This window comes from Pelodiscus sinensis, chromosome 4, assembly GCF_049634645.1.
Source record: "Pelodiscus sinensis isolate JC-2024 chromosome 4, ASM4963464v1, whole genome shotgun sequence".
Taxonomy (NCBI): domain Eukaryota; kingdom Metazoa; phylum Chordata; order Testudines; family Trionychidae; genus Pelodiscus; species Pelodiscus sinensis.
In genome coordinates this window covers 15443474-15469397 of record NC_134714.1, presented here as the reverse complement: position 1 = coordinate 15469397, position 25924 = coordinate 15443474, and the positions used below count along the sequence as shown (strand labels likewise).

The following is a 25924-nucleotide window of genomic DNA, read 5'->3' as shown; positions in this document are numbered from 1 at the left end:
TTTGGCCGTGGTGCTTCCAGGAGCAGCATGGCTCAGGCTATAGTAGGAAGGCAGGCTACTCAGTGCCCCACTAGGCCTCTGGTCCCGAATGGGAGGGTCATGGCAGGTCAGAGGAAAACGTTTAGCAGGTCACAACCAGCCCATGGATGTTATTTTGCCCACCCCTGATTTAGTCATAGGACCAGCACATACCATGAGCAATTCTGAGTCGTCTTCTTTTCCTTGTGCATGCAGCTGATCCAAAGCTTCTACAGGTGACTTAATTTGAGCTTCCACTGTGTCCAGACAATTCTTGAAATCCTCCAATTGTAAAAGGTTGAACTAAGATGAGAAATTATTTTTATTATAATCAGCTTTAATTCATCTATTATGATTCTATATATATTAAATAAGAGCAAAAGAGTAATACACAGTAAACAGTATTTTTATGTAAAGAACTGCTAGATTAGAATAACTGGTGTATTTGTAGTTAATATTTATATCTGTTGCTAAACCTTGCTTATTTATATTCTTTTTCTAGATTTTGTCTTTGGAATATGTCCTTGCATTTTAGAGTAAATATTTTGCCTTGATCTCCTGTTATTGGTTTTATAGTTCTAGAAATTAATGGCTGTTTTCCCACAGCATAAGAATTTTCTTTGATAATGAAAAAACAAGGATAATAAAGTGAAAATGAAAAAAAAATCCACTTCATTTCGTACAGTGACACGATTGTTCCCCATCAAAGTGAGAAATAACTCGCTAGAGATGGAGAGATGGTTTTGTGGTTAAAACTCTGGTGTGGAACTTGAGAAATTTGAGCTTGTTTATCAGCTCTGCCTCAGACTTAACAAAAGGTGGTAAATGCTGCAAGGTTTGACTTATGGAGTTTCCTCCCAATTTTTCCAGTGAGGAGGAAGAGGAGGAGGATTTAATCCAACATACACACATGTCAGGAGTAGAACCTCCAACCCTGTGAATCCTGAGAGCGCCACATGCATCTCAGAGTAACAGGGCAGACATGCTGTGCAGAGATTTACTACCAGGAATGTTATGATTTAGAGTGAAATTACGAAGCCAAGGCACAGCTACTCAGACAGCCGGAAGTTCATGAAAATGGTGCTGCTCCCTTATCAGCTATATGGAGAGTTTGGTCCCATTTGCTCCTGTAGACAGATTTGTGGGCATTATCTGGACTCTAGTAACTCCCATCTGGCGCCGTCAGCGCATAAGAAATACAGACAGGGTTTTTTGAGGGAGGAGTTTAGACACTAATTTTTGAGGGAGGAGTTTAGAGTCACTGGGGGAGTCTCCTTTTCCCTCCCCAAATTCTGGGTTGAGTGAACTGTGCCAAGAAGGAGTCTCAGAGGGTATGTCTACACTAGAAAGTTAGTTCGAACTAACGGACGTTAGTTCGAACTAACTTTCCTATGCGCTACACTAGCGCTCCGCTAGTTCGAATTTGAATCGAACTAGCGGAGCGCTTAGTTCGAACTAGGTAAACCTCATTTTACGAGGACTAACGCCTAGTTCGAACTAGCTAGTTCGAACTAAGGGCTGTGTAGCCCTTTAGTTCGAACTAGTGGGAGGCTAGCCCTCCCCAGGTTTCCCTGGTGGCCACTCTGGCCAACACCAGGGAAACTCTATGCCCCCCTCCCGGCCCCGGACCCCTTAAAGGGGCACGGGCTGGCTACGGTGCCCGTGCCAGGTGCAAGCCTGCCAGCACCCAGCTAGCAGACCCTGCACCTGGCACGGCACAGAGCCACCCACCCGATGCCCCCCAGCCCACCCCCTCTTGCCGGGACCAGGCTGGCGGCTCCCGGGAGCTTGCCCTGGACCGCAAGAGGCGGGCACCTTCCTGGGCTAGTGCGGACATCGTGGACCTCGTCCACGATCTCCGCACTAGGCACAGGAAAGTGGCCGTCTAGGGCAGGAGAGCTGCCAGCCTGGCCACCCAGGACCAGGTGTGCATGAAAATCAAGGGGGTCCACTGAGACCCCCGACACTGAGCCCTGAGCTTACAATGGCCGTCCTGGGTCAGACCAAAGGTCCATCTAGCCCAGTAGCCTGTCTGCCGACAGAGGCCAACCCTAGGGACCCTGGAGGGGATGGACCGAAGACAATGACCAAGCCATTTGTCTCGTGCCATCCCTCTCCAGCCTTCCACAAACTTTGGGCAGGGACACCACTCCTACCCTCTGGCTAATAGGACCCCATGGACCCAACCTCCATCACTTTATCTCACTTCTCTTTAAACTCTGTTCTAGTTCTAGCCTTCACAGCCTCCTGCAGCAAGGAGTTCCACAGGTTAACTATTTGCTTTGTCAAGAACAACTTTCTCTTACTAGTTTCAAGCCTGCTACCCATTCCTTTCCTTTGGTGTCCTCTAGTCCTTCTTTATGGGAACTCAGGAAGAACTTTTCTGAATGCACCCTCTCCACCCAACCCCTGCTTTTAGAGACCTCTATCCTGTCCCCCCTCCGTCTCCTCTTTTCTAAGCTGAACAGTCCCAGTCTCTGTAGCCTCTCTTCATCTGGGACCTGTTCCCAACCCCTGATCATGTTAGTTGCCCTCCCCTCTCCCAGCCTTTCTCTTCCCCTCTCCCACCTCCTTTTCCCAGTCTCCCCCAGTTTTTTTCAATAAAGACAGAGTCAATGTTGGAAGAAACGTTATCTTTATTTTGTACATCAATAAGAAGGGGGGCTAGGGAAGGGCAAGTGGAAGGAGGTGAGGGAGGAATGGGGTACGAGCCCCCGATGGGGAGGACTGGGCTGGCTCTGCGGGCTTCTGGGGGTGGAAGCTCTCCTGCAGCCCCCCAATTACTCCCTCTCCCCAGATGGCAGCCTGCGGCAAGTGCAGCCGGGCTGATGGCCGAGTGCTGTGATGTGCCCAGTGTGGGCACTCAGGGCACTCCAAGCCAGAACTTCTTTGCAAGCGGGGCACCCCTTAGAACTGTGTGTCCGGGGTGGGGGTCGGGACCCTTTAAGCGCAGCCCTCGGCTAGCCTGAGACAGTATCTCCATGCTCTAAGTCCTCCTCTGATGCCCTGCCGGCACTGCTTCCGGCCATCATTAAGCCCTGTTCAGAGTCCACTCAATGTGGACTTACTAGTTCGAACTAGCAAAACGCTAGTTCGAACTAGTTTTTAGTTCTAGATGCGTTAGTTCGAACTAGCTTAGTTCGAATTAACTAATTCGAACTAAGTTAGTTCGAACTAGCGCTGTAGTGTAGACGTACCCAGAGAGCTCTGAAATTACTGTTGTGTAAGGAATGAATGACAAAAAAAAAAAAAATATCTGTGATAAGACCAGAAAATTACATAAGAGAAAATGACTACACAAATAGAAATTAAATAAAACTACATTACACGACAAGCAAAGCTTATACAGCTGGTCCTCGAGTTGCGAACGGTCGACTTACGACCGCTCACAGTTACGACCAAAGCTGTCATAAATGGCGGACCCCGAGTTACAAATGTGATCCGTGCTCATGAACAACGTGGTCGTGTGTAACTATGGGGTCCGACTTACGAACGAACCGAATTACAACCAATTGCTTGGTCCGTAACCAGTTTGTAAGTTGGGAAGAGGCTGTATGTGGTATCGAGAATCAGAGACATCACCCTCAGGAAACAATGTGAGTTTCAAAACACTGGACTGGGATGATGCACCAAGACATTAAGATCCATCCATTGTCCAAATTAGCAGCCTAGCTTACAAGTGTGTGACAAAGCAGGGCATGTGTGGAAGGGGAAAACAATTGAAACGGAGGGAACACATCATAACAGGCACAACGATGATAGTATAACCAACCTGTTTCCCCAGGACTTTATTTCTCTTTTATAACTCAGCTGATGCTATCATTTCAGATTTCACTGAGTACTAATTCAAACTGAATTTCAGTCCAGGAACCACACGGTTTTGTTGAAGAATAAAACTGTATTGTGAGAAAATGTATTATCCAGAGTACTACCTTGAATTCATCCGATTTCATCTGCAACATCTTCTCCAAATAAGATATCCTCTGGAGAGGATGCGCCTTGTCGGAGAGAACTGCTTGTGTGGCTGCTTTGGCATGTTGTGTTATCTGGTCTGTCAACTCAGAAACCTGGAGAAAGCTTCCCTTTATGGGCTGAAGGCCTTGTTGCAGTATCTAAAATGGAAGGGGGGGGAACCAAAACCAGAAATCAGATCTGAGTCCTGTGTCTTTTATTCCTATAACTAAACTCCTTGGCTATGTCTAGATTGGCATGATTTTCCGCAAATGCTTTTAACGGAAAAGTTTTCCGTTAAAAGCATTTGCGGAAAAGAGCATCTAGATTGGCACAGACGCTTTTCCATTTCTGCGATCGGGGCTTTTTTGTGCAAAACAAATCTGAGCTGTCTACACTGGCCCTTTTGTGCAAAAGCTTTTGCACAAAAGGACTTTTGCCTGAACAGGAGCAGCATAGTATTTCCGCAAGAAGCATTGATTTTTTATATGAGATCGTCAGTGTTCTTGCGGAAATTCAAGCGGCCAGTGTAGACAGCTGGCAAGTTTTTCCACAAAAGCAGTTGCTTTTGTGGAAAAACTTGCCAGTCTAGACACAGCCCTTCTGTTGTTTTGCACTGGAAGCCAAGTTCAGTCATAGACTATGAGAGTGGCCTTCATCGAGTCTATGAACAGAACCGTGTAAGCTGAAACCATACATGTTACTGAAGGATGGCCCTCCGGTTACCCAAGATATGTCTACACAGCAGGGGTAAAGTTAAATTAAACTACACAACTTCAGCTAGTCAGTTGTGTGGCTGAAGTTGAAATAGCTTCACTTGAAGTTGAAATGGCTTTAGGTGTTGTCTACACAGCAGGAAGTAAAAGGAAAGAACACTCTTCCTTCGACTTCCCTTGCTCCTCATGAAGTAAGTGTTACCAGGAGTCAGAGTAAGAAGTCCTCCAGCTCGACATTATTTCTAAATAAAGGCTTGTATGTAGACGTGCTCTCTCTTATTTCGGAATAACATTAGTTATTAGTTATTCTGAAATAATGCTGCTGCGTAGACGTATCCCCAGAGATTTATGCTGATATTTTTAAATATGCCGAATGGAGTTAAAGACATCCAGCTCCCAATGATCTCTCTCTTCAGCTCCTTTTCAAATTCTCAGCCTTAGTATCTAGAATCAAAGTTCAGTGGGACAACGTGGCCTGGTAACAATTTCAGGCACTCAGATACTAACGTTATGAGGCAGATTAGAAAGAAAATGGAGAGGAATATCCATCCTCTCTAGAATGGCTTTATACAGTGATAATACCCTGCTAACCATTATGCTGAGCAACTTTGCCAGTGTAACCTCCTATAGGCAGATTTAAATTTGGGACCTCTGGAGCTTAATGTAGGAGCCTCTACAACTTGAGCTATAAAGCCAGCTGGCTCTCAGCTTAGGCTGTGGAGCTCACTCATTCTTATCTCTCACAGTGGTCTAAGTGCTACTACATGGGGCAGTAATCCACCCACCTAGTGGGTGTGGTTCACACCAGCACTTTAGACCATTTTTATTAAGCAGTTTTTTTCCCCTCTAGCAACAATACTATAAATTTCAGTTCTAAATGTTAGGAACAACGAAAGAAGTAGCTGACTTTCTACAACCTGTGGCCTGTCATTGTTTTTTATCTGGAGAGGGGTTACAGAATATCACCCTAGAATGTGTAATTCTCCGCCAAATTCACTTAACACTACACATGAAAATTCCTGGTTTTGTCCCCACTGAAAGCTACATTTCAGTGGGCAATGATCAAATAAAATGTTTCTTCTGATTAACTATAACAGTAAGGACAGACTTCCCTGAAAGGTAAAAGGAGTGTGTCTTTGACATGGATCACATTATAAACACTTCAGTTGTTTTAAAAAAGTCAACATGACCAATTTTCATTTCCAATTTAGTACATTAGTCTTAATCTGTATTTTTAGTGCAGGTAGATCACATATCACCTCATTGATAAAGTTCCATAAACCTTTAATCTTTCCTAATGAATAGTAGCAAAAAGACTGGAGAGATTAGTAATACATGTGAAGACACACTGATTTTTAACTAAAGCCCCAAACAGAGATTAATACCTCACCGCTGTCCTTCTAGTCTATTACTCTCACCATATGGAGTTAATTACATGGCACTTCTTTACAGATATTGGAAAGGGATCTGTAACACCAAAGATATTTAATAGCTACCCACCATCAGACAAAATCTGTTCTGGTCTTTTCTTTTCTAGATGTACTTTTATTGAGACACTCAGATTCATGTCCCATGGTCTCTGCCATATTAGAAGACAGCGAAAGTGTTTCTATCATTAAGCAATCAGAATTTGTTGCTGACATTATTTCTGACAGAGAAGGAACAATCTAAATCCCCCCACCATGGTGTAGCATATTTAATTGAGCAAACATATGAAGCGGTTTGTTCTGTCCTACAAGAAGGATGATTATTTTATTTCTGTATCTGCTTGATAAAGCCAGTATGAAGTCAAAAGGCTGAAGTTAGAACTTGATGCCAGCTTTGATATCTGAGAAAGTCAAATGTACTCTGATGTCAGTTCCAGGTCACAGATACCAAAATCAGAAATATTTTAGAAGGATCTAATGAACTCAGATCTTCCTTCAGTTAACACACTTAAAATGATAATCAGATTCTCAAGTTCCCTGGGTTACCTTTGTACTCTATTGCCACTGCAAGGGGACAGAAATCTCGTACAAGCTGTCAGCCAGGGATGCCTCTTATGTTTGGGAATCACTGGAGGGGATTAAGCAAGAGTAGCTGGGTCTACCCCAGTTGCTCCTGGCATCCCACCTCTGGCATAAGAGACATATCGAGAGCAAACTGCTCCTTCGTGGTGTTCCCTGCAAAAAGTATAATTCAAAGAAGCCTTACTGCTGCTTTAACTTATGCTGGGGCTACCCTGCTCATGGGCTGTCCACAAAATTGGAGACCGCAAGAGATGAAGTCAGGTCACTGTCCCCTTTTCTTCTTTGCATCCGGTGTTCGGCCTGGACGAGCACCTGGCCCAATGTAGTTCAAGAAAATACCATTGGATGGATTATAAAACAGAAGCGCAGCCTGGGTTCCCATTGTCAGGAGTTTTAAATACATCCAGCTTATTCTTTTACGTACCTTCACATCCTGTATCTTCTGTTTCAGGACTTCGGCCATGTTGTCTTCAGGTAAGTGAGCTCCCAAGAGTAGGTGACACTGCTCTTCATGTTGTTCTAACCTCAAAACTGCCTGGCTGTGTAACCCATCATAATGCTCCCAAAGCTGTAACAAAGCCTGTGTTGCCTGTAGCTCATCATTGACTTCTTCATTTGCCAGAGTCCACCTGCAATATGTAAGAACATAACACAGATTACTGACTCAGGGTTTGCCCTTACACTTGAAGTGGTGCACAGACCAGAATCTGATCTCTTTCGAAGACTGTCTGTGGAATTTCTCTGGATTTATACCAGGGCATCTGTCATTAGTCTTGCCATGTGAAATGTCCATAATATATTGCATGTTTACTGTGTTGCTCCTTTTTCGGTTTGTTTTTTCATCTACCACACAGACCCACAATAACACAATACACTAAAATGTTCACCAAGATATATATTATATATATATATATATATATATTTTCATTCACAACTAAGTATTCACAATGAAGTCAATAAAAAAATATTCACATGTCTAAAAGTTATGCTCATGTTCCTTGGAGAACTGGGGGCGTTTATTACTAACGTCTATTTTGTGTCTTTCCTTAGGTGTACCTTGTATGTGCCTCCTTGCATTTATGATCAATAATCTCTGCAAATGAGGAACAGCAGCATTTCTTGAGGTTAGCAGCAGAAGCCTGGAACTTGGCCCAGCTTTCTTCATTCCCCTCTGCTTTGTCTTGAATAGACTGTGAAAAAATTAGACACAACAATTAAATGTGAAGATGAATCAGCCATGTTCATGGAGCTAAAATGTAGTTTTCTTTAGAGACTAGCAGATGTATAGTAATGATATTGTAACCATGTTTATGGGAAAGAAAAGGTTTGTGAAAGAAATAAAAATGTAACAAACTTGCTCTACTACACATTAAAGAATAACTTGTGGTCAAATCCTGTAATGCATACGTTTTCAAAAGCCTCTCTTCACACACATACTGGTTGAATGGGACTCTTCTTGTGAAAAGGTACCACTTAAAGCCAGAAAATGTTGAAGAATTAGGCCTTTGACTGGCAAATATGGACAAATAACCAATTTGAAATTCTGAATTAAATATCAGTACAAAAATATCATCTGACTTAAAAAGAAGTTTCACTTATTTAGTTCACACTATTCACTTTAAATTGGAATTCATTTTTCCTTTGGTGTTACTTGTTCCCAGCCCAACCAGACAACCAGAAATAAGTATTTTGAAATTCTTATTTTAGGTCAGAAATAATACAAGAAATGTTAAATACCAATAACTAGTCTCTGCAGGGAAAACAAATGCCACTGACTCCCATAGTCATTGGGTTAGATCCAACGTGAGGCTCTAAAGAAATAGTTTTCTGAGGGGAAACATTGTATTTTTCATTAACCTTTTCCCAAGTTTGCCCTAATCCATCTATTTGTTTTTGGTAGATTTACCTGGAGAATCTTCAATTGGTGTTTCAAAGCTTCCAATGATATTACAGGAGGTTTACATTGTTGTAGGCAATACAAAGAACTCATTATCATCAAGTTAACTTCTTCATAAGTTTCATCATAAATTAGCCACTGCTGTAATACTGACTGCATTGAGGTTTTTAACTGTGCCACCTGTAAACAAATAATCATTGCTGAGAAAAAGGATTGCTCCTTCTTTAGATTTACTTACAAAATATATTAATAAAGGTATTTCCTAGATAATGTTGAAATAAAAGCTGATTTCAGTACTTCAGCTCAATGCATGCCACAAAAATTTCACAAATGAAGTATAGGGATAAGTTGGAAATACAAATTTTAATCTAATAACATGTCAAGGCTGGTTTGGCAGCCACCATACCAGAAACCCACACTAGGTACAAATGTGCAGAAACAATGCACAGCTATTACTATTTGCTGCTAATATCACCATGCCAGCCAACAGATAAAGTACTGTGGCTCCTGAAAGCCTTAGTCTCCTTAGGAAATAGACAATTTGGGATGGAAATTTAGTTCCAATTTAGCCAAAACTGAACAGAAATTGTGAGAGGGTAGTTCAAGCGTCTAACACAATATCAGTGTTCTAGTCAGCTATATTCTCTTATATGCCACTGTGCCATAAAAATGCAGAAGAGACAGAACCACACTCAACATTGTTTTCACAACAACTGCTGGAAGAACGCCAGGACTCACTATATACAAGTGCTGTGCGATGAATGAGGTAGCAGAACTTCCTCTTTTCCCTACCCCTATTCATTATTACAGTTAGTTTTACCATATTGAGACAGAGAAGACTTTCATTTGTCCCAGTCCTTGTCATGTTTCCACAAGAATAAAACCATAGACCTATTCCAGTGTTACTTGTTCTCATTTTTCTATAACACCCGCCCAACTCCACCCTCACAGGGACAGGTTCTCACCTTGCAAAAGGTAGGGCTAAATTCTGACTCAGACCACACACCTACACAAGAGACTAGGGGGGAAACGGAACCACAATACACCCAAAATTACACAGCTTCCCATTAAATCTCGCACAGGAACTATTCAACTCCACATAGAAGCTCAGGGCTGCAGAGGAGAGAGATGCCTCTCCCCAAACCCTAAAGCTGCTGAGGCCAGTGGAGGGGAGCCCCTCCCCAACAAGCCCCAGCAGGGAGCAGCTGCAGCCAGCAGAAGGCAGCCCCACCCCGCTGGCCCCATTATGAAACCCTCCAGATAAGCTGAGCTCCAACCCCCTGCCTCATCTTGAGCCCACCCCCCTCCAGGCTAAAGGACCCTCCTGCCGGCCAAGTCCTCATTCCAAGCCCCATCCCAAAGCCCACACACTCAGCCCAGAGCTTGTACTCCCTGCTGAACCCCAACCCCCAGCCCTGAGCCCTTTCCCAAACCTGGAGCCCTCCCCTCCACCCTAAACCTCTCGTGCCCAGCCCCATTGCAAAGCCTCGCTTCCCAACTCTTTGCCCCAGGCTTGAGCTGCCTCCCACACTCAGAACCCTTTGGCCCCAATTCCGTCACATGAATTTTGTTATGTGCACCAATATGAAGGTGATGTGTCGCACTTCTCCGGCACGTAAGAAAATTCATTCTATTCAGGGGCAGAAAAAATTAGAGGAAACCACCCTACCCTTATGCATGCTCCATAGGCTACCTGTATCTTAAGTCTAGGGGGTGCAGGAGTAAGTACAGCTATTTGCTCCTTATTTGGACTGATCAGGCAGGATAGTTCAAGACTGGCAATAAGTGGAGTTTAGTTCAATGCCATTTCTTGTTTGCTAGTGTACTGAAGCCAGTGTGCAGAGGTAGGGATAAAATTTACTATTGGCACTGGTCAGCAGCAAATTACTGCCACCAGGGAGTAAAGGGATATAGGGGAGGAATTGTGCCTCAGAGCAGAGTTGGAGTCATAGTCCTTCCGGAGAGTATACTGGCAGTGGTGCAATTAGTGCACCACATCTAGCTGAGGACCATGACGTTATAGTCAAGCCCCTAATTAGACCAGCCCACTGGAACAAAAAAAAAAAAAAAAAAACAGTACATAAAAGAGAACCTCAGAGTTACGAACATTAGAATTACAAACCGACCACTCCACTACACCCCTCACTTGGAACTGGAAGTATGCAATGGAGCAAGAGTAGAGACCAAGGTGTTAAACATAAACTATTCAAAAAGTAAAGGGAAAGCAGCTCTTCTCTTCCTCACAGTATAATGTCAAAGCTGTTCTAAGTCAATGTTCAGTTGTAAACTCTGGAAAGAACCACCATGCCACTTTGGTTCAGATTTACAAACATTTCAGAGCTAGGAACAAGCTCCCCTCTTGAACTGTTCATAACTCTGAAGGTGCTACTGTAGTTGTGGGCAACCTGGGGCCCATTAGGGTTATCACTGATGGGCCACAAGATAGTCTGTTTAGGTTGAGTGTCCACAAGCATAACCCCTCCTCCCCATAAAGCTCCCAGTGGTGGGGATTCACTCTCCTGGCCAACGGGAGCTGCAAGAAGTGGCAGGCCAACCAATCATGGCCAGTGGGAGCTGCAGGAGGCTGTGCCTGTGAACATTCCATGTAGGGATGTGACTAGTTAACTGGTGGGTGCTGGAGCACCTTCCTACCCATCATGGGCAAGGAGCTGCTCCAGCACCATGGGGCCTGCCATTGGTGGGTGGGAATGCACTCTAGCCTGGCCAGACCAGCCCCCGTTAGCAGCGGGCTTGGCACAAGCATCTAGCAGGTGTGGGGAGAGTGGCGGGATAAGGGTACCAGCCCATCTGGGATGGAGCTGCCACCACTTGCTTCCTTTAATTGGTTAACCACTTAAACCTTGTGTGAAAACCAAATAAATGGGATTTTACATCCCTAGTTCAATGTAAACAAATTGTCTCACGCCCACCAGCAGAGAACTCTGACTGCTCACCACAGTTCTACTGCATGTTATGTACAAAAAACTACATTAAAGAACATCAGAGTTGCAAAGTTAAGTAGTTAAACATTAGGAAACGTCAACATTCAGGCTGCTCACAGCAGCTTGGTTTAGCAATTACACAGAAAGCTCTGCTCAGCCCCTGTAGCTCTTGGCAGGAGCATGCTCAGTACAGATGAAAAAGTCAGAATTTGACTGCTAAACTCAAGTTGCATACTGGAAAGCATTGGGCAACCTTAATTTTAGGTTTCTGCATTTCCCATAGTATTATACATTTATTATATGATGATTGATTGTAAGCATAAGACCATATTTATCATACACATGTCAATAGACACTGCTGAGATTAGTTGGCCTAAATTAGGGTATGTCTACACTACTACCCTAGTTCGAACTAGGGTGGTTAATGTAGGCAACCGAAGTTGCAAATGAAGCCTGGGATTTGAATTTCCCGGGCTTCATTTGCATCTTGCCGGGCGCCGCCATTTTTAAAGCCCCGCTAGTTCGGACTCCGTGCCCGCGGCTACACGCAGCACGAAGTAGGTAGTTCGGATTAGGCTTCCCATTCCGAACTACTGTTACTTCTCGTGGAACGATGTATACCGGTAGTTCGGAATAGGAAGCCTAATCCGAACTACCTACTCCATGCTGCGTGTAGCCACGGGCACGGAGTCCGAACTAGCGGGGCTTTAAAAATGGCGGCGCCCGGCAAGATGCAAATGAAGCCCGGGAAATTCAAATCCCAGGCTTCATTTGCAACTTCGGTTGCCTACATTAACCACCCTAGTTCGAACTAGGGTGGTAGTGTAGACATACCCTATAGAGAGTCATTGAGGAGGGAAAGGGAATCCACAAGAGCAACAGTAGAGCAACTGGGCATGATAGGGGATCTGACTAGATTAAAAAGAAATATGGGAGCGGAGAAGAGAAAACACAGCCCTGTGATGATGGAAAAGGATTCACTGGGAATGGGACACAAAGGAATAGTGAGGGACCAACTGAAATAAGTTTGAGATTTTTGTATTCAACCAAATCCATTAAGCTACCATAAAAATGTAGATATTAAAAAAATTGCAAAGGGGGTAAATTTTATATTTGACTCCAAAGCAGCTTGATTACTTTCTCTCAAACTTGGCATACAGGCTCTACTTTGGCATGAGACTAAACCACCATAGTTTTATGGCCAAAAGGAAATTTCTTACCAAAATTATAGGGGAGAAAAAAGAGGCAGAATGAGGCATCTATTGCAGCCTTAACTATGGATCTGCCAATGAACAGCTCAGTAAAACTGGAAATGACCAGAAAGGATTAGGAATACTGTGGCTAAGGTTGAATCCTGGGGAGAAGTGTACATGCAAAATTCTCTACCTGACTGATGATACCATTCCTCATTTCAAGCAGCTTATCCATTCTGACAACTGTATCTTCTGAGGTTTGTTCTGCACCATCTTCCAAAGGCATGTAGTTCTGCTTTAACTGATCAATAGCTTTGGATTTAATTGTAAGTTGATTTTCTAGCTCCTAAAAGAGACAAAAGATAAAAATCTTTATTTGCACGACAGTACAAAAGTAAAGACAAATGATTCTTCTTTAAAATCAATCCCATGAAATCTTTCTAACCATCGGAAATTTACAGCAAATTGTGTTCCAGCAGAAATAAGCTTGCCCCAGGAAAGTGGAACAATTGTAATTGTGAATTTGCAGTCACACAAGACACTGCATTTGGCCTTGACATGGAATACAACACACTGCATTTGGAACTGAGAGTCAGATCCTTCCCCAGCATGTGCGCTCCTTTGCCCCACTCCAGGCAAAGGGGCCAGAAAGCTTTTCAAGCAGGGCAGCTCAAGTTTCTCAGCCTTCCTACCCTCTTCAGCATATGGATGCACCAAAGGTAGGAGCACCTTGCACAGTGTGGATCTTTGGCTTCCTAACAGGTACTAGGAAGTCATTTTTCAGCTGACATAAGTTAGAGAAGTCTTGAGATTGCTTTTAACTTACACCAGGGCTGACATAAGCCCTGGCTGACCCTAGGATTGGGGAATCTTTAAGCCACCTTTCCCTTCAGCCTTCATAGCCTGCCTTCAGCACAGCCTGGCCAGACCAATGATCTGGCCTGGAATTTGGAAGCAGTCTCGATGAAGTCAGTGGGACTACTTGTGAGAAGAACTGCACCCCAATAGGGATGCAAATGGTTAACCAGTTAATCAGTAGGGGCTGGAGCAGCTCCCTGTCTGCCCTGAGCAGGGGGCTGCTCCAGCCCCACCGGGCCAAAGCAGCCCGTGTCTGTGTCAGGCCCAGCCCACTCCCACCCCCTGCCGCAGGCAGAGCCTCCAAGGAAGCCTCCCGGGAAATGGGGCTGGCAGCTCTTGCTGGCCCTGCTCTCAGGGAGGCTTTGCTGTGGGTTCTGCAGTATAAAGCCTATCTACACTTTTATTTAAGCTTTATACTGCAGAGTCCCCAGCACATGTAACCATGTAACCGCTGGGATTTTTAGTGGTTACATAGTTACAGTTTGTAAACGACTTTGTACATCTCCACTCCCCAACGTGATTAAAGGGATTAAATGTGGGGTCCTTATTTACGCAGGACAGTCAAGCCCCACTGCAGTACATGTGAGTACATGAGCATGTTTTAGATATGCAAATGGGCTGATTCCTTTCACTAAAAGTTTTCGCTTTAAGTCCACACGTTTTCTGATAATGATTCACAAATGTCCAATGTGAATGTGTTTTGAATGTGTTCAAAATCCATTTAATTTTTAATGAAATAAATGAAATCGTAATTAAGTATTTTAATAGCTTGAAGCTTAGCATCTTATTTTGCTGTGATTAGATATGGTACTTTAGAGATGCCAAAGTAGCTTACTAACTAGCTGGAACATTCTCATATCCATACACTTCATTGTAGATAGATGAGTAACTCTGCATTAGCACTGCAGGGAATAACAGCAGCATAATATGGGAGAGATACAAGTTACCATGGTAATAAAACAAAAACATTTCATAGAAGTAAACAGAGTGGTAACACTGAATTGAATGGATGCTGAATATTTCCAGAGTAATTGAGGACCAGCTGGCAGATGATTGTCAACTATCCTGATTTTGACGGAGCTGCCCACCATTGAAAAATCCCTAAAATATCCTTAGGATTGAAGCAGCAGGACTGCCTTCACTATGATGTGGTGAAGCAAGCATCACGGCATCAATAATAGAATGACTTCTCATGCATCCATAAGTCAAAGATGGCCAAGAGAACTAAGTAGAAAAAAATAAAATGCTCTGTTTGACAGAGAGGAAATATTATGCTAAAGCAGAAGTATGCAAGTTACCACTGAGTTACTATTCTTCCTAACCAAAGTATTATCAAAGAACGTTTCATACTAATCAAATTGATAAGTCTTTCTAGCAATGTGTTGAACTGAAAGAAAATGAAACGTTTTCCATTAAAAGAAATCCAAAATAAGGTAGTGAAAATATTAAAAACAGTCTTAATGTTGCAGAAAATTCTCAAGATAAAAGTACAAAATGCAACTATGAAATTTCACATCTGCATCATTCCAGATTTTCTGGCACCATAATTCATGCATGTCAATTTGCAACAGCTGAGTATCTGACCCCTTTTCTCTTTCTTAAAGTTTGTATTTTGTATTTTCATTAAAGTGATATTCTGTACTATATGTCCAGGCATATGGTAAGTTCCTTCAATTTAAAATTTAAAAAAATGATGTGGCTTTTGTTGCACTGACCTAGCAAAGTATTGCATGTAATGCATGCAACGCATGCAATGCAAAGAACATCTTTTACCTTACAGTCTTCCAGCGTGGTCTGTACTGAGATTAGACTCGCTGGCTTTTCCAAAGATTTCAGCCTTTCGCCTTGAGCTTTCAGCCAGCTGCTCAGAGTTTGTACTTTGTTTTCATTTTCAGTGACAATTTCCAAAGTATGTTCCAAATCTTGTATCTAAAAAGTACAGGATAAAGAGATTTCATTTTGATAAAGCTTGAAAGTGTTTCACAGATTTAAACTCTTGTTTTGCTTGGAGTCCTTTGTAGGACTCAAACAGAGTAGTGTCTCCCAGCATACCATAGCTGAAGATAATAAACAGATTTATCCAACGTACTAACAGTTGGCAGTGTCTATTCTAACAATGTCATGCCTAAAGGGGTAGGATTCAGGAAATTCTCCAAATGCCCAATCACAGTAATAGCTCTTTCCCTATTTGTTTCTATACCTCACATCATAATTTCTCTATGCCCACATATTCTCTCACGAAATAACACCATCTAGCTCTTTTGTAGAGTTTTTTCATCAGAAGAACTCAAAGTGCTGTACAAAGCAGCTCTGGGTCATTACCCCCATTTTACTGAGGGGGAAACTGAGTCACAGAGAGGGGACGTGTTGTGTCCACAGTGACTCAGCAGGACTGGTAGTAGAGTTGAGAACATGAGCCAGGCCCAGTGTTTTATTCACCAGGCAATGCTGCCTTGCAACTCTGAGCCTGTTCCACAGATTATTTCTAGTTGCACCGGGATGAAATAACACTGATGCATCTACTTATATGCATTATCCATAACATACAATCCATATGCAATAAAATAAGTAATAGTGATATGCATCTTGATATGCATCATGAGAGTGGTTTTCATCCACTGCGCTATTAGCAAAGTGTGTTCCATCATTCCTATTTTCAAGAGGGGACACAGAGAAGTTAAAGTGACCTGTTCCTGACTACACAGCTGTGAACAAAACCCAGGGCTCCTGATTCCCAGGCCTACGGCTCATTCACTAGCCCACAGTTCTTCATAAGAGCAGGTTAGACAGACATCTATCAGGGAAGATCTAGAGAGTACTGGGTCCTGCCATGAGGGCAGGGGACTGGACTCGATGACCTCTCGAGGTCCTTTCCAGTTCTAGTGTTCTATGATAACCAGTGAGCATGACTGGCGATACTGATAACCGTATGCCAACTGATCCTTTTAGCAGTCCCCATATCATTATGTTAAATGGAAACAGGTGGGTGACAGAATATTTTAAAATCTACCCCCTTTTCAATTGTGTTCCATAAAGTGCAGAGGGATTGGCCTCTTTTTAAACATTATCATGGTCCCTGTGGCTTCTGAGTGGGTCTTGGCCATCTTACTTGCTAGTGCAGAACTATTCTTTACCATATATTGTTTATTATTTTCCAGTGTTGAATGTCTCAAGCTTTGGGGTCACTATGGCTTCCCTTCAGCGCAACAGATCTCCCCCAGTAATATTCATCTACATTCTTCCTTCCTTAATTTTCTAATTATATCCCTTCCTGGAGGAATATGATAACAAAATACTTTGAGATTCTTGGGGGAAAGGAAGCACAGAAGCAGAAAGGATGATAATAGGTGTGATCAATATTGGAAGGAAAAAAAAAAGATATGAAACCATGGAATAGCAAACCTTTCTGTTCAGGGACCCTTGGAGCCTGTGCCACTGCAGGTTCATCTCACCAAGATGCTCTGCAAATTCTGTCCTTTCATAGCGCTTGCTTTCTACATCGCAAGTGCTTATCTGCAATAGTGACTGGTTAACAAAGTCAACCATCCACTGTTTAAAGTTCATCTCCATCAGGTATTCCTGAAAAACAGTTAAGATGGAAGTTTTAATTGCATAAATTCCATGAACTAATGATTTATGGTGTAATTATGTGGTATTCAGAGAAAACTTGTTATTCTGAACCATAATACAGTGCATTCCCTGAAAGATCCATTCTCCATTGTTTAAATCAAAATGGCCTTAGTCCTCTGCTAATAGGTGCAAAGCATGGGCTAAAATAGGTCCGTTTCTTTGTCCTCACTCATGCAGATAAATCTTTTCAAAGACGACGATTCTGCCCAATAGCTGCAATTATATGTACTAGGAAATACCATGTTTTTCCTTTAAAAGAAGGAAGATCGGGGCAAACGAAAGCAGATTCTCTTTAAATGGTGAAAGGACACCATATCAACAGCACCATCCTGCCTGGGGCCTCTGAGTGATATTGTAATACAGATATTTAATATCTCGGTGCCTATCAGAATGCTCGTCCCTCCTCTCCCCCTCCCCCTGCCCCCCGAAAGGAGGCTTATCCTGGTGGAAAATTCTGAAGAGATATCTACAAGGTGGTAGTCAATTCTGTCATCCAGGGATCCAATAATATGAACCTAAGGGACTAGGGATGTAAAATCCTGTTTAATTAGTTAACTGGTTAAACATAATGTTTAACCGTTTAACCAATTAAAGGGGGGGGGGGTAGACACAGGGGCTACTCCAGCCTGGGTGGGCTGGATAGCCCCCCTCTGCAACCAGAGGCTTCTCTGGCTGGGCAGAAGCCCTCCTGGTTAACCATTCCCATCCCTACTAGGGTCAAAGAAGAACCAAGAAGGGGACTCTAAAAATTGAAAGAGCTAAGAAGCACCTTGGTACCACAGGATTAATTTTCACGAGTACACCCATGCTCTGAACAACTAAGTACTTAGATGTCTTAAGGAATGAATGGACATTTTATTCTGGCTCTTGTACTGCCCGTGGGGTTTCAAGCAGGTTTCAGGGAGTCCACCAAGCATGGGGTGCAGGGCAGAGAGCTCAAGTCCTACTGACAGGGCTGAGGGCTGGGGCTCCAAGCCTTGCCATGCAGGGAAGAAGCCAAAGCCTGACCAACTTAGCTTTGTGGGGCTCTTTGTGAAATGGAGCCCTGGGCAATTGCTCTGCTTGCTAACACCCTGATTTACATGCAGGAAAAAAAGCTGTGGCATAGGTGTACCATGGACATTTTTTACCATGTTGCAGGGCCTCAGAAAGAAGAGGCTTGAGCTACCCTGTTGCACTGCATCCATTATGATGATACCTGAGCGCCTGTAGAAGATTTGTTCTTCTGCTCTCATATTTACCTTATATTTCTGAAGAAGGTTTTTGACCTGTGAGGCATTACTTCGCAAATTTACAGTGGCCTCCTCTTCTCTTTGTTGTTCCACATGGTTCAGCCATGCCATTATTTCTGTGATGGCCTCACGAGATGGAAGCTTTTCCATCTGAAGCTACAAATAAAGCAAATAATGAGTCTTCTGTACTTAATTTGCTAGAAATATTACATCAGACCCTCCAGGAGAAAGACAACTTTATCCCCAAAAGGTCTCTCATACTGTAATTATCTATGCATGAACTTGCAAGTAAACCCTGATACTCAAATTTAGGGTATGAGTCAAATTTAAAACAAGAAATGTGGATGTCTCTGAAGTCCAGAATAAGATGACTGTTGCCTGTTGAAACTAACCTTTACAGAAAATGACACTGATACATGCAAAATTAGGTAGAAATGCAGCAATAATTAAGACTGAGGGCAATTCTGAGGATGGTCTAACAGCAAGTCAGATGGGCAACAGAGCCATAAAGAAAAAAGTGCGGTCTTTGTGTAAGGTTGGCAGACCCTAGTTGGCTATGGGTGGAATTGAACCTGGGACCTCGGCAGCTTAGTTCATGAGCCTCTACCACATGAACTAAAAACTGAACTCCCTATAATAGAGGTAGGGAACCTTTTTTGGGTCAGGGGTTGCTGAAAAAAACACCCACAAACAAACAAAAACCTTCACTGACGTGGCCCCCAACTAAGAAAGAGAAATACACTCTCCTCATTCCCCAGGCTAGTGTGCTCCAGCCATGCGGGGAGGCTGGAGTGACAGCATAGGATCCCCAATACTTGGGTGGGGGAGCCCCAAGGCTCAAGGATCAGATCCAGGTAAGTCGGGGGCTGCATCTGGATGCCGGGCCTTAGGTTCCTCAACCCTATAAGCAAAGGCTGTAGAGCAGGCTCATTATTCTCTTTGTAAGTGCTCTCAGTGCCACTAGACAGGACAGTACACCCAAAAGATGCGTGGGTTACATTTGCATTATGTAGTGCTTCCCTGAATTCCATCAGAAACGTTTTAAAATAATTCTGCATGTCACTTGGCTCAAGGGAAGAAAGGACGTGCGATTCCCTCCTTACCTGGTGCAGTTTTTCTTGGATGGTGGGGAACTGAGTGATCAGTTCTGCCCATTTTTGCTCAAATTGTGCCAAAGATGATCTAAGTGCTGCGGCATCCGTTTGTTTCACAAGAAGAAGCTGGTTGCCAGTGCTTATGACAGATGACTTCAAGGATGATTTTTCATCTACTTCCTTAGAAAATGCCTGAAACATACAAAGATTGAACAAAATATGATTTTTAAACATATGGACAGGGTCTCAATCAATCACAGGAGGGACTGTAACTGGATGGGTTGCAATTCTGGTTGCACCTTATCTGATGGAAACTTAAAACTGGGTGAGGTTCAGTAAACTCCAGAGAAAGTTTGAGCTACCCTGGTGTCAGCCAACACCCTTCTTCTCTATCCTTCTGCAGGATCCTTCAACTCCACTATGCTTCTACCTAGAACCCCTATCACCTAACAGGGCCCCAAGATTCCTATATTGGTGCTTTATGCTTAGGTTAGAACTCCAATGTCTTGAAAACCCTCCCCTTTCCTGACTATTTGTTGGGGGTTGTGGGAATTAGCAGCATGCTGGTCCTCTCTCACCCATTTGGGATCTTCAGGGTGGCTAGATCTCCCTGTTCCCTGTCTTTGAAGCGCTGTTTGGTTCATATCCACTCACCCACAGAAATATCTTCAGCAGCGTGAAAGCCTCCCAAACTCTTTCACCCCAATTTAACAAGTGCAGCAGGACAGTGACATGCTGCCTCCCAGAGGAATAGTATAGCTACACTACCTCATACTTGGGATTATGATCTGCTGGTAGATTTTGGCAATACTAAAATCTCAGAGGGGAGAAGGAGAGATTATTATTGGGCATCTAACCACTGCAGAATTTTTTGACTTACAAACAAGCTGTCTATATTGTTTCTGACAGTATCTAAGTCTTGTGAGACATCGAGAGACTGCTCCTTCCAAAAATTCATTCTCTGCTGGGCAGACTCCAGCCATTTGGTTAACTTGTCTGAGTCTCTGTTGTAGCTATAGAAACAAAACAAAGCAGGTGAACAAACTAGAAATAACTCAATCTCTTAGTAGAGTCTATGACACAGTTATTTTCTCCTCTCAGAATTGTCCTTCCCTCCATCTAAAGATGTAGGCCGATACCACTCACAGGTTTATACAGTACAGGATAGCCACCCCCGACCTCAGAAGGCATCACTGCAGTAGCACAGAATGGAGGCGTGGCAATTCTGTGCTGCTGAAAGCATGAACATGTAGATCGGAGAAATAAACACATTTATGGCCTGTGAGAGAAAGTCTCAGAGCTGCTGAGCCCAGAAAGACTCTCTTTCTGTATTGACTATGCAACTGCACATGGCTCTCAGGGGCCCTGCTGGAGGCCTGCTATCTGTGAAGAGGATCTAAGTCTTCATATTGGCACAGACACCCGCCTCAGGTCCTTGACAGAACAGCTCCAATTGGGACCCCTCCATGTGCAGATCAGGGGAGCACAATATGAGCTTTAGGTCACATTTTGATGCATGAGCTAGAAGAGAACGCAGCTCACTCTCTCCTAGATACTGTAATGCCAACGGGAGTGAAGACATTATTGTCAAAAAGTAAGTACAGTAAAACTCCAATAGTCTGGCATCCAATAGTCCGGCACTCCTGATAGTCCGGCATCAAAATGGCAAGAGCTGAGTGAGTGAGCTTCGGCAAAAAATGAGTCACAAGGTAACAGCGGCAGCAGCTGAACTGAGCAAAAAGAGTAAAAAAGGCTTAAAAAACCCTAAAACATTACAGTATACTGTATACACTATGTACAATAAAAAGGGTTTAGAACACTTTATATACAGTATATAATGTATACAGTATATATATAACCAGCTTATAGTACCTCCTGATAGTCCAGCATATCTGATAATCCGGCACACCTAGGTCCCATAGGTTCTGGATTATCGGAAGTCTACTGTGGCTATGACCAACTACACACAGGGAGCAGATCTAGTCAGTAAGAAGGTGGCATTTTTTAAATAGTTGCACTTTTAAAAAATACTTTATTTTCAAGTTGATATGGATGAACAAACACTGTAATTTAATTACACTGATATTTAATTATATGACTTAAGAAATATGCAAAAAAAACAAACAGCAGCTGCTAACCCTAACTGCCCCTTGATTAGAAACTTACCTGACCAAGAGTTTGAGTAACATTTGAAGTCTATGCAGTTCATGGCCAACTTTATTGGTTAAGGACAACCACAATTCTTCTAGTTTCCCAGTCTGATTTACTAAATCAGAGCAGCTCACAAGAGTCATCAATTTTTTCCCTTCCTTTACCATCTGGTAAAGTCTGGCATGGTGTTCATCAATGTTTCTTTTGATTTGCTAGCAAAATATGAATAGTTTGCAAAACAACAACATTTTAAAAGAAAAATATGTCTATTAAAACGCATTTTATTCTCACAACTGGCATTTATTTAATTTTCTGTTATGAACAGTGGTAAGAATAATTTAGACAAGTTGTTTTTTATATTACCTTGTGATATAGCTCAATGTGTCATGATATAAAATGACAGAGCTGTATAGTGTAAAACAGAATTATTGTGGCACCGTATCTGGCATGGTTTTCATCAATGTTTCTTTTGGTTTCCTAGCAAAGTATAAATAGTTTGCAAAAACAACCATTTATTTTAAAAGCAAAATATGGCTATTAAAACATGCATTTTGTTTTCATAACCGATATTTATTTAATATTCTGTTATGAACAGTAGAAAGAATATTGGAGTTATAATTATTTTCCATATTATCTTGTGAAATATCTTGATGTGTCATTAAATAACACATAGCTCTACCATGTAAAATATTATTTTGTTACATTTGAGAATCTCATAATACAACATCTAAATTTAAATGATGATCTTTGCCACCAGTATCAGACATGCAGCTGACGAAGCGGGTCTTTGCCCACGAAAGCTTATGCTCCAATAAATCTATAAGGTGCCACAGGACTCCTCGTTGCTTTTGCAGATTCAGAGTGAAACGGCTACCCTTCTGATATTTGTCACCAGTGTTCATCACAGTTAACGATTACGATAAATTCATTCCTTCCCAATATCACACAAAGTCATATCCATTTGCTTACTTTGGATTACAGACTCCTATAAAGACATCACACAAATATTTGTATGTGGCAAACAAGCACAGGCAGAAAACACTCCTTGTTAAATACAAAATATTCTTGAATTGCTAAAAAAATTATTTGCAATTAAATAGTCATGCACAGAATTAAGCAGTAGTGAAAAAAAAAAAGCAGAATGCAGGCCAACAGGACAAAAGATCATAAACTTGACTCATTATGAATACCAGGGTATAGGAAATCTAAGACATTTAATATAACATGCTCCCTGAAAAGTGCAAAAGCCAAGTGCTGGCACAAAAACAATTAACTCCCACAGCTGTTTTAAGTAACATAACAGGCAAATCTGAAAACTATTTGTTTTTTTCCCTACATCCTCTGTTCAACCAAAAGTCTTTCCTTCTCCTAACAGAAATGAGTCCCAGAAAATAACACCCTTCTTAAGACAGGTTATAGTATCCACTTTTTCAGCCTCAGCCCTCTGAATAAAATGGAAAGATTCCCCAGGAATGGGGATTAGCATATATCACTCAGTTTAAGGAGTACAGCAGACAAACATATTAATAGGATGCATCATGTGTTTTACACTCATTTATATAAAACTCAAGAACTCTGTTGTTTTAAACAACGGTACAGTTCTGTTTTCAGGTACATGGCACTTTTCTGATGTTTGGAACCAATTGCAAAATATTTACCTGCTTTCTTTCAAAAAGCACATTTTATTTTCTTGGAAAAGAAGAAAATTCAAGGTGATTTAACTATATATTTCTAGAATTTTGGAAGAGGCTGATAGAATTGATAGATTTAACTACTACAAAAGAGCTGCTCAAATATTTGGAAATCTGATTCTCACTTCTCATGGATGAGAATTGAATAAGTCACTGAAGTACATATCTGAATGCCAGCTTTTAGAGCAGCTGCAGGAATTAATTGATACTGATGGCTACAAATTACTCCCCTCACTGTTACTTTTCAAAGGTGTAAAAAGCTTTGTTTTCAAATGGAAATATATATTTGAACACAGACTACAGTTGCTATCCTGGCAAAAGAGAAGGTGACAAGGATTCTGTGCTAAGCAGGTATTTCTAAAACAGTCTTTTTGCCATACAGTGTACCACGATTCTTCAAAAAAAAGTTATTAAACAGAAATAAACAAAAATACCTGGAGCAGTGTGATCCTCTCCATTACTCTTTCTTCTGTCTCTTCCACCAAATTCACAGAAGGCACTGTAGAAGCAAGTGCCTCTAATTCTTTCGTGAATGTTACGTAGTCCTCATCAAATTCTGTCCATTCCTAAAAGACAAGCCAAATGTTAAGGTAGTGTCCCTTTTATTCTATGCTTGTGCTCCACATTGAAAATGCTGATGCTTCAATATTTACATGTTATTCTTAATTCCGCTAACAAAACAGACTGCTAAAACAAGAACAGAGAATGAGAGAACATATATAAAAGAGTAGCTGCAAGTGATCAAAAACTGAGGATTTCAGTTAACACATACAGGAAATTTCTTACCCAAAAATTGTTTATGATTTTTTTAAAAGGGGGGCAAACTTTTTTCATTTAAATGTATTATTAGTATTTCTGTACTGCATATGTTTTCTCTCTCAGTCTGGGTGTTCAGGAAGTACTACAAGAAGTTATAGGAATTCCCATTTATGCTGGAGGGAGCCAAGGAGTGTAAACGCATATTTGAGGGGTAAGAGATGAATTACTGACAATCAGAGAATGAACAGTTGGTCATTGCCCTCAAATGGACAAGGGTAGCAGACTACTGCTGGACCGAGTATCTCTACCACAACAAGGGTTCCATTTTCCGTACCAGATGTATTAGAATCCATTACCTGTAATAAACCCTCTAAGCGTGCACCATATTGGGAAGACTTTTGTTCCAGCGATCTGACATATTCCACCAGCTCAGTCCAGAACTTTTCATTCTTTTGTAAGGTAGCAGGGCCCACCTTCTTGGAATACGATTGTATGACAAACATATGAGTGACGAGCTTCTGAAAAAAGTCCTGAAAAAACAACATTTATAGGAAGGTTTTACACGTTTCAAGCCTATTTTACTATTTTATGGCAAGTGCTTCATTTGAAATCAACTTCTTGGTATTATGTGAAGATGTGGTGGGATTTTGATCATAAATAATAGTGATGCTTGGTATTTATTATATACTGCAGGGTTCTTCATTAATAGGTAGAGGGCATAAAGCTAATGAAAGGAAGTTTTTCTTCACACAGTGCATAGTCAACCTTGCTAGAGGATGTTGTGAAAACCAGGACTTTAATAGGGTTCAAAAAAGAACTGGATAAATTCATGGAGGTTAGGTCCATCAATACTTATTAGCCAGGACCGGTCAGAATGGTGTCCCTAGCGTAGGGAGGTAAGGGAGTAGTTGAGTAGTCGACTACTCACTTCCCTCCCTATCTCTCTCCCCCCTCCCTCCCCGCCGGTGTATGAGAAGCAGCAAGCGAGGCACAGGGACTAGGGGAGGATTCTCTGGCAGCAGCCCCTGTTCGTGGGCAGCTCCAGCTTTTTAACATCCTTACCCTAGCCTCTGTTTGTCAGGGGCTAGAAATGAATGACAGTAGAGGGATCACTTGATGATTATCTGTTCTGTTCACTCCCTCTGGGGTATCTGGCATTGGCCACTGTTGGAAGACAGGATACTGGGCTAGATGGACCTTTGGTCTAACCCAGTATAGTTATTCTTATGTTCTTAAGGCCTGCAAGCCAATGGCAGGTCCCATCAATTATAAGTGCAACTCCCTGTTTAAGTTCCCGCTAAGCCATGCAGCAGGCTATAAATAGTTTCACAGCCAGGCAACAGGGACCTAGAGAGGAGAGGGGTGGGGAAGCAGCAACTGGGGATGGGAGCAAGTCAGGGCTTGCAGGGAATGGATCTGCTATTTTATCTCAGGACTTCAAACACACCTGTGAATCAGGTAAAAAACATTCACTATTCTACAGTCTGGTTAAATGAAATAAAGAATGGTTAAGGGACAGACTGGGGTCAGGACCTTATATGGGAGTGCAGGGTCAGGAGCTCAATTAGCTTGTCACAAATGCAGACTCTGCACCCAATGAAACTGAAAAATGCTGCATGATTCCAAGAGCTCAGCACCCATACAGTGCAGGGAGTGCACATTCGAAAGGGGCCGAAAAGATCCATTGAGCGGGCTGGTCACACTTATAGAGTGGGCTGGTTTGGCCCAGAGTGATTTGTTCATCCTCACACAGAAAGTTGGGACAGGAGTTAGAAAGCAGGAG

At 42.3% G+C, this 25924-nt stretch overlaps 1 protein-coding gene across 6 annotated transcripts in view; it reads right to left on the bottom strand.

Annotated features, from left to right (window-relative positions):
- The window catches only part of SYNE2 (spectrin repeat containing nuclear envelope protein 2), a 300187-nt gene that overhangs the window by 77498 nt on the left and 196765 nt on the right, over window positions 1–25924 (bottom strand). For all 6 annotated transcript variants that reach the window (XM_075926397.1, XM_075926393.1, XM_075926394.1 and 3 more), the window contains 14 exons: window positions 24498–24671; window positions 23817–23948; window positions 21707–21903; window positions 20421–20553; window positions 19550–19732; window positions 18456–18602; window positions 16987–17163; window positions 15358–15513; window positions 12920–13072; window positions 8601–8771; window positions 7751–7884; window positions 7119–7323; window positions 3951–4130; window positions 193–321 (listed from right to left, as the gene is read on the bottom strand). In XM_075926397.1, coding sequence (XP_075782512.1) covers window positions 193–321; window positions 3951–4130; window positions 7119–7323; window positions 7751–7884; window positions 8601–8771; window positions 12920–13072; window positions 15358–15513; window positions 16987–17163; window positions 18456–18602; window positions 19550–19732; window positions 20421–20553; window positions 21707–21903; window positions 23817–23948; window positions 24498–24671 — 2271 coding nt within the window. The remainder of the gene's footprint in view (window positions 1–192; window positions 322–3950; window positions 4131–7118; window positions 7324–7750; window positions 7885–8600; window positions 8772–12919; window positions 13073–15357; window positions 15514–16986; window positions 17164–18455; window positions 18603–19549; window positions 19733–20420; window positions 20554–21706; window positions 21904–23816; window positions 23949–24497; window positions 24672–25924) is intronic.